The sequence below is a fragment of the Chrysochloris asiatica genome, unplaced genomic scaffold (genome assembly GCF_000296735.1).
Source record: "Chrysochloris asiatica unplaced genomic scaffold, ChrAsi1.0 scaffold00026, whole genome shotgun sequence".
Lineage (NCBI taxonomy): Eukaryota > Metazoa > Chordata > Mammalia > Afrosoricida > Chrysochloridae > Chrysochloris > Chrysochloris asiatica.
Window position 1 is genome coordinate 1739500 of NW_006408544.1, and position 8827 is coordinate 1748326.

Consider the following 8827-nt stretch of genomic DNA (forward strand, 5'->3'; position numbering starts at 1 on the left):
TTATGCAAGCCTGTTGTACAAGACCTTTTTAAAGTGCTAAAGAGCAAAGATGTCAGTTTGAGGACTAAGGTGCGCTTGACTTAAGCCATGGTATTTTGAATAAATAACCTCATATGCATGTGAAAATTGGACAGTGAATAAGGAAGACCCTAGAAGAATTCATGCATTTGAGTATTGGTGTTGGAGGAGAATATTGGGTACCATGGGTTGTCAAAAGAACAAACAAATCTATTTTGCAAGAAGTGCAGCCAGAGTGCTCCTTGGAGGCCAAGATGGCCAAACTTTGTCTATCATGCTTCAGACATATTATCAGGAGGGACCAGTCCCTGGAGAAGGATATCATGTTTGGTAAGGTGGAGGGTAAGAGAAAAAAAGGAAGACCCCCCAGTGAGATGGATTGGTATCTTGGCAGCAGCGATGGGCTCAGGTGTAGCAATGATTGTGAGGTTGGCTTGGGACCAGCCTGTTGTGCACAGGGTCACTATTAGTTGGTATACCAACTCTGTGACACTTAACAACAACAACAGTGAAAATTTTGTGAAGTGCCTGTTTAAAAATTTTGTCCACTTTTCTTTTGGATTTCTGTCTTTTTTCCCCACTAATTCATAGAAGATTTTATATATAAACTCTATCAAATATGTATGGTTTTAATATTTAACTCTCTTAATATAATTTTTTATTGAATCAAGGTTTTTAATTTTAATCTAACTTGATTGTTCCATTTTCCTTTATAATTAGTGATTTTGTGTTCTGATTTAAGAAGTATTTGACTGTCTCTAGGTCATAAAGATACTCTTCTACATTATCTGCTGCAGGCTTTGTAGCTTTGCCTCTCAAATTATGATCTTATATCCACCTGGAATTTATTTTTGCGTTTACTGTGCCATAGGATTATGTCTACAGTAGCCAATCCAGTGACACACATATATAAATGTATAAAAAGAGTTCTGTTTCAAGGAAATGACTCATGGAGTCATTTGTGGAGGCTGGAAATTCTGAAATCCATGGGTCAGGTGGCAGGCTGGAGGCTTCTCCTGACTCACAGAGTCACAGGAGCAGATGAAACCAAAATCTGCAGGTTAGTCAGCAGCATCTGGCTCACAGAGTTGTTGTTGATAAGTGCTGTCGAATTGAATCCAACCCATAGAGACCCTGTGTAGGATTTCCAAGGAGCAGCTGGTGAGCTTGAACCACCGACCTTGCAATTCAAATGACTTTGCAGTCTAAAGCATTAGCCCACAATGCCACACCAGGACTCCGGATCTGACAAATCCAAAATCTGCCAAGTTGATAGACTGCTGCGTCATATCTGAAGAACGAAAGGTCAGAAGATGATGAATCAAATGAGGGATCAAATACCAGATAGAGAGAGAGAGCAAGCTTTGCCAGAATATTCATATATATTGGATGCTGGCCATACCTCGAAGGAAACTCTCTTTTCATCTGATTCTAATCAGATCACAATATAGAGGATGATTAGATAATATCTTCCAAACCATTGAGAATTACAGCTTATGGGTAACACATAACCCTAACCATCACAGGAACCAATTTTTTAGTTATTTCCAATATATGTTGGTGTTGGTGTTAAGTGCTGTCGAATTGGTTCTGACTCATAATGACCCTGTATAAGGTTTCCAAGGAGCAGCTAGTGGATTTGAACTACCAGTCTTGTGGTTTGTAGTCCAGAGCTGATTCTACAGCACCACACCAAGAACCTAATTGCAAATATATAGAAATGCAATTAATTCTTTCCTAAAATATTTGTTATGTGCTCTTTTATGAAATTTTATAATTTAGTAGTGTGGGTTATGAGTTAGGCTACTAAGCACAAGGTCAGCAGTTCGAATCTGTCAGTCACTCCATAGGAGAGAGATGAAGCTTTCTGCTCCTATAAGGATTTACAGCCTTGGAAAACCTTTACAGGGTCACTATGAATTGGAACCAACTCCACGGCACATAACCACTACCACTATGTATATATTATTTTAGATTTCCTATCCAAGTAATCATATCATCTGGGAATAAAGATAATTTTATTTCTTCCTTTCCAAATGTGATAGCTTTCATCTTTTAAAAAAAAATTTTTCTTGTTCTACATACAGGCTAGTACCTAAATTCCATCACTGAATAGAACAGGTCATAGTGATCATCCTTGTCTCATTTCCAATCTCAGTGTAAAAGTTCTCAGTGTTTCTCCATTAGGTATGTTTTTATAGATTTTTAAATACATATTCTTTATTGAGGAAATTTCTTTGGCTACAGTATAGAGAATAGATTGGATGATGGTAGTGGTTGTGTGCCATCAAGTCAGTTCCAACTCATAGCAAACTTGTATGTTTCTGAGGCCGGAAATCTTTACAAGAGCAGAAAGCCGCATCTTACTCCCGCGGAGCTGCTGGTGGATTCAAACTGTTGACCTTGTAGTTAGCAGCCCAACACATAACCCACAACATTACCAGAATGCCTTAGAGAATAGATCAGAAGAGAATAAAAGTGGAAGTGGCAGAGGCTATTGTTAGAGCCCAGGCTAGAGATGATGACCTAGACCAGGTTGGCAGCAAAACAACACAAATAAATGAAAGTGCAAGATATGTTGTGGAGCATAAGCTGAATAACTGGGCTTGGCTAATGATGGAAAAGAACAACTCAGTGATGACTTTCAAGTTACTGGTCTGAACACAAGATAAGATGCCGGTATCATTTGCTGAAAGCAGTAAAACATAAAAAAGAACAACTTTAGAGCAATAGGTGGGATCAAGGAATTTCATTTTGGCATTTATTGATATAAAGATGGTATTTAAAATCATGAAAATAAATCCAGAGACAGAATATCTGCTTTCAAGGCCTAAGATAGTCCAATAAGATTTAGAGGTTGGGTAGCACTGTTGTTGTTAAGTGCCATCTAGTCAATTCTGACCCATAGTGACCCTGCACGGTGTTTCTGGGGAACAGCTGGTAGGTTTGAACTGCCGACCTTGTGGTTCACAGTTAGAGGCGTCTACATAGGAGACCAAGAAGGAGGCTCAGAGAAGTAAGTAAAAACCAGGAGAATTTGGTATTATGGTCGCTAAGAGAGGAAAGCTTTGTAGCATGGAGAGAGTGAAAGCTACTGAGAGATCTGTTGTCCATTGGGTGTATGTGGGCAGTGGGAGGTCAGTAGTGTCCTTTCAAAAATAGTTTCAGTGGAATAATAGGGATGAAAGTCAGCATGATGTAGATTGATAAATGTATGGAAACTACTTAGACCAGGTATGTATAGAAACTCCTCATCAACTTCCTTTGTCCTGCTGTCCTTTGGTTAGGTAGACTTTGACAAAGCTTATTAACACATGACAGCACTAGAGAGTCGGTCAGTCACATGACATTGGTTATTTGTCAGCTTTGGGGGAACTATACTCCTTCCTTTGAAAGCTGCTATTTCTGGCTCACATTTACATTTATCTCATGTGTATTTTTATCACTCTTATTCTCCATCTTTAGATAAAAATTGAACTAAAGCAGGCCCAACAGAAGTTACTAGACAGTGCAAAGATGTGCTCTTCTCTCACGGCAGAATGGAAGCACTGTCAGCAGAAAATCAAGGAACTGGAGCTGGAAGCACTTAAACAGGCTCAGAGCATGAAGGCACAGGACAGCCTACAGGAGAAGCTGACTCAAGAGAAATCTAAAGTTGCTGCTGCCGAGGAAAAGGTAATGACATTCATATAAGCTGATGCGTGTCAAACAGAACATACTGGATGTCACTACTGGAATCCTGTTTCCCTAAGGATTATAGAAAGCAAATATGGCACTAACTTGATAGAATTCTAGGTTCTTTTCTTTACTCTCCCCCTATGCTTTTCTCTATTTTGACTTCACCTGATGTTACAATTCCAGTAAATCTAAAGTGTTTCATTTGTTTTTTAATATTGCATGAACTTAAAAATAAGCTACGTTAAAGCAACAGCATGAGCTTAAAGAACTGACTGGGACCATATCACTTTTATTTTATAGTTTCATATTTCAAAAGGGCTTCTCTTATTGGGTTGACAATGTACGTAATTCTTATTTTATTGTTTTTTAGAGGGATTTGTATTGTGAAATAAACTATTTTGAAATAGTGTCCCTGCATTTTAGGATGTATACCACCAGGTGGCAGTAGTATGCAATAGTTACACAATTTTATCAGAGTAGAAGTTTACAGCTCTGGTAGTGTAGTGGTTACGAATCGGGCTGCGAACCTTAAGGTCAGCGGTTCGAAACTACCAGCCGCTCCGCGGGAGAAAGATGAGGCTTTCTACTCCCGTAAGGATTTACACCCTCGGAAACCCCGTACAGGGTCGCTATGGGTCGGAACCGACTCGAAGGCAATTAACAACAACAACAAGAAGTTTACAGAACCATAAATCCTTACATCAAAATATATAAATATAAAGCAAACATCAAAAAATAAGATGACAGAAACCTGAATAATCTCAAAAGCCTAATGTTGCGCTAAAGAAGCCAGTACAAAAGAGCTCATAATATGTGATTCCATGTATTTCAAGTTCAAGGATAAAACTAAGTTAGGGTTATAGAATGTTTACCTTTGTTAAAGGATTTTGACTGGGAGGTAACCTTCTGTCCTGTTATAGGTAGTCTCTGTCTTGTTCTGGGAGGTGTTTAAACAAGGGTAAGTCAAAAATTATTGCTATTAAATTCTAGAAACCTTTATTGAACAAAAATATCAAAATATGAAGCTGTGGTTTTCCATCTATATTTCTGAAGACAATGCTTCTATCTCTCTCATCCTTCCCCCAAAGAATTCTCTGCTCTTCAGCTTGCACTGCATCAAAATGGCAGTTTGGGCATCCTCAAGGAACTCAAATCATGTTCCCTTTTAATGTTCTTTGAGGTTTGGGGAAAAAAGGAAGCCTGGAGGGGTAAGATCAAGCCTATAGGATGGATGGGGTAATGTTTTCCAATGACTTTTTCATAAGACAGCCCTTGCTACCCTCAAAGAATGAGCAAGTACATTGTTGTGATGGGGTCAGGGGAGGAGGGGCTCTTTAGCACAATTTTCCTGGCCTCCTTTTCATCAATACAGTCTTCAGTGTCCTTAAAACTACTTCATAATAAGCCCCTGTTATCAACCTGAGTCCCTTGAGAAAATCTGTCCATTACCCCCATGCAATCCCAAAAGATAATTTCCATAACCTGAGTTGGCCCAGCAGATCCCCTCAAAAGCTGCTGTTTTGGTTGGACCGTTTATTTGAAGGTACCCTGTCTGAGTTATCTAATGCTACTATAACAGAAACACTACAAGTATTGAGGTTTAACAACCAGAAATTTATTCCCTCACAATTTAGGAGGCTAGAAGTTCAAAATCAGAGTGCCAATTCTAGAGGAAGGCTTTCTCTTCATCTGCTCTGGGGGAAAGTCCTTGTTTCCTTTCAGCATCTCTAGATCCAGTATACTCTGGAAATTTCCATAAGTCTTAGCATCAATCTTCCCCTGGATCTAGGAGCTTCACGGAGCAAGACCCCAGGTCCAAAGGACACACTCCACTCCTGGCTCTTCTTTTTTGATGGTAGTGGGGTCCCTCAGAGCTCTGCTCACTTCTCTATCCTTTTATAGCTCAGAGAAATTTACTCAAGATACAACCTAATCCTGTAAATTGCATCTGGTCTCATTAGCTTCATAGAAGTGAGAATTTACAATACATAGGCTAAGGCTAATTACATAAGATCACATCATGTGGGTGATTACGTCATATTAGATCTCATCATTGAGGTGATAATTATATATTAACTACTAAACCACTGAGAACCCCCGCCACGTCATGTTGACACCAAACCTTAACTATCATGCATCCTAATAAGACTAAGGCAAGTGTTTTAAAGAGAGAACTTACCTGCCACCATGTTTTGCAAACATGTTTTGCTTGGAATAAATCCATGAATGCATGAACTGGAGACTTATTAGGAATAATTTATTACTTATCCTCATATAGGTAAAACTTCAATGAGTTGTGTGTTTGAGACATATGCATTTTCCTATATATATGTTGTTGTTTCTAAGTGTTGTCAAGTTGGTTCTAACAGCAACCTTGTATAAGGTTTCTGAGGAGCGTCTGGTAAGTTTGAACCAACTACCTTATGATTCAAACCAATCTTGTGGTCCAGTTCCTACAGCGCTACAACAGGACTCTGTATATATGTTATCACTCCTTAAAAATGTAACTAGCAAAAATGGTATACAAATGGTAAAATTGGTAAAGATTAGTAAAATTTTTAATTGGGCAATGCCAAATAGTGACAAAGATTTGGTAAAAGAACTCTTGTACATTGGAAAGCAATTTGTCATTAACTAGTTAAGTTAAAAATATATATACTTTACAACTCAAGACTTCTACTACTAGATATAAACACTTGAGAAACTATTTACTGCATGTATTCATCAGGAGACATGAATACAAGCATGCTCATAGTAGCATTATTCCTAGTAGCAGAAAACTGGAAACAACCCAAATGTCCAACGACAAGAGAATAGGTAAATAATTGTTGTATATTTACACACAACGAAAACGAATGAACTATAGGTATAAATTTAAAAACAATCAAAGACAGTACAACTCCAGTCATATGAAGATAAAAATAGTATAAAACTAAAACCATACCATTTAGACATTTATATTATCAAAAGAACGGGCAATGAAATGATGAACATAATATTTAAGGTATTCGTTTATTTGGGCAGAAAGGGAAGGGGATAATAAAAGAGGATCACAGAATAAACTTCAAAGGTATTGGAAATGTTCTCTTTCTTAAATTGTATGATGGGTTAAAAAGTGGACATATGTGCTTGACATAAAGCAAATGGAGTATACTTTCATATATGAACTAAAGACTGAATATCTTTAAGTTAGGAAGAACCCTCCCTAGGTAGAACTAAGTGAGGCAACTCCAAGACACTTGAGCTGGTCTCAGATGACTGGCCGCTATCTTTGAATCATCCTTCATCTTCACTTACAGTGTGTGGAACTCTGCAGGGGCCTAGGTATCAGGGCTTTGGGGTGATGCAGAGAAACCTTCTCCATCCATTGTTGTTTTTGTTAAGTGCCACTGAGTCTGTTCCAACTTATAGTGATCCTGTATAGGGTTTCCAGAGAGAGCTGGTAAGTTTGAACTGCCGACCTTGTAGTTCACAGTCCAGTGTTGATCGTATAGTGCCACACCAAGAGTCCATTCTCCATCTACTAGAGGCTTAGAAAGGGGCTACCATCCCTGATAGTCACTGAATGTCTGTGGGGAACCTGGTGACTAACCAGTGTAAGGATTCATTGTTGGGTCAGGACTCAATAGAAGCACAACAGTAGCCTTGCTGAGATTTGTTAATCCAACAAATATTTATTGAGCACCTGCTAATTACCAGTCACAATTTAGGTGGCACCAGAATTACAAAAAATAAGCAAATTTAAAAGGAGATTTTTTAAAATGTATTTAACAATAAATTGTAAGATGAGACTTTTAGTCTAACTTTAAAAATTCTAAAATATAGCTATATATCTCTTTCAAATCCATAAATTGTATTTTTTAGTTCTACTGGAACATTTTAAAAAATCTATTACTAGTACTAGGCAGTATTCCAATAGATAAGAGAGTATACTTTGTTTTGAGATATTCATGAATCTAGACAAACTGTGGAGAAATTAAATATACTCACACATTGCTGTTGGAAGTATAAATAAGTCAGATGCCTATGGAGGGCAGCTTAGCATCATCTAACATCATCAACAAAAAATTCCCTTAACATAGAAAATCCACATCTAGTAATTTATCCTACAGATAGTGTTCACCATAATATTGTTTGTAATAACAAAAAATCGACTCAATGTGAATATCTATCACTAGGAGACCAGTTAAATGAATTACGATATATATTCTTACAGTGAAAGAATGCAGTTGTAAAGAAGATAAACATAGTTGTGTTTTAGGTGTGGGAGGGTAGTCTGACATGGTGAACATGCTGAAGTAGTATTTGCATGGTTTGTGCTATGAAAAGCAAATGATGTAATTTGCAGATATCTTTTTTTTTTAAAGGTTTTTATTGTGGATTGAGTGAAAGTTTACAGGGCATAGCATCAGTTTTACATTCAACAAATCATACACCTTGCTTCATTACAATGACTATACTCCCCTCCTCGTACCATCAGTTAACAGTATTTCTCTCTATCCACTTTAGCTTTTTTAAAAACAAACAAATACAAAAAAAAACAACAACAACACTCAGGCATATATAATAATTTACATCTCCAAAGGGCACATTCTGCAAGTCTGCTCCTGGCCACCAGCTCTTTGTCCCTCTCTTCTTAGTCCATGAATCTAGAGTACTCAGCCACTCCCCCTCTCCATGCCCTCATCTCTGTTTCCATCTTTGGCGCTGCTGCTTCTCTGGATAAGGTCCCGCATTCTGCTTGTGCGAATCTCTCTTGATGGTCCTAGGATCCTCTGTTTCTGGACTGTAAGATTAACCTCTCTCCTGTTTTTGTTACAGAACTTCTACCTTTACAATTGTGGCGGTCGCAATTAGTCATGATAACAATTATTCACTATTGAATCTTATGAATCTTAGCCCCATCTCTTTTCACCAGACCCATCTAGACAAGATGACAGCTATTCAGTGGGGACTCTTTCTTTCCCCCATACTCTTAAACTAAACTCCCCCTTGTAACCTTGTAAGCCAGTCACTTCGTGCCTTTATTGCTCCCTCATTTTAGGTAGCTAATGTCTAAGTTGCCCGTCCCTATCTATCCTGTGTACAGAGGGGATAGCATTGATACTTGATGTGAAGACTCTTTCCCTCT

The 8827-nt window shown here is 38.1% G+C and overlaps 1 protein-coding gene across 1 annotated transcript in view; it reads left to right on the top strand.

The window, feature by feature from the left end:
- CCDC30 (coiled-coil domain containing 30) overlaps positions 1-8827 on the top strand; it is a 110380-nt gene that overhangs the window by 44076 nt on the left and 57477 nt on the right. The window contains exon 6 of the mRNA XM_006839829.1: positions 3484-3693. Coding sequence (XP_006839892.1) covers positions 3484-3693 — 210 coding nt within the window. The remainder of the gene's footprint in view (positions 1-3483; positions 3694-8827) is intronic.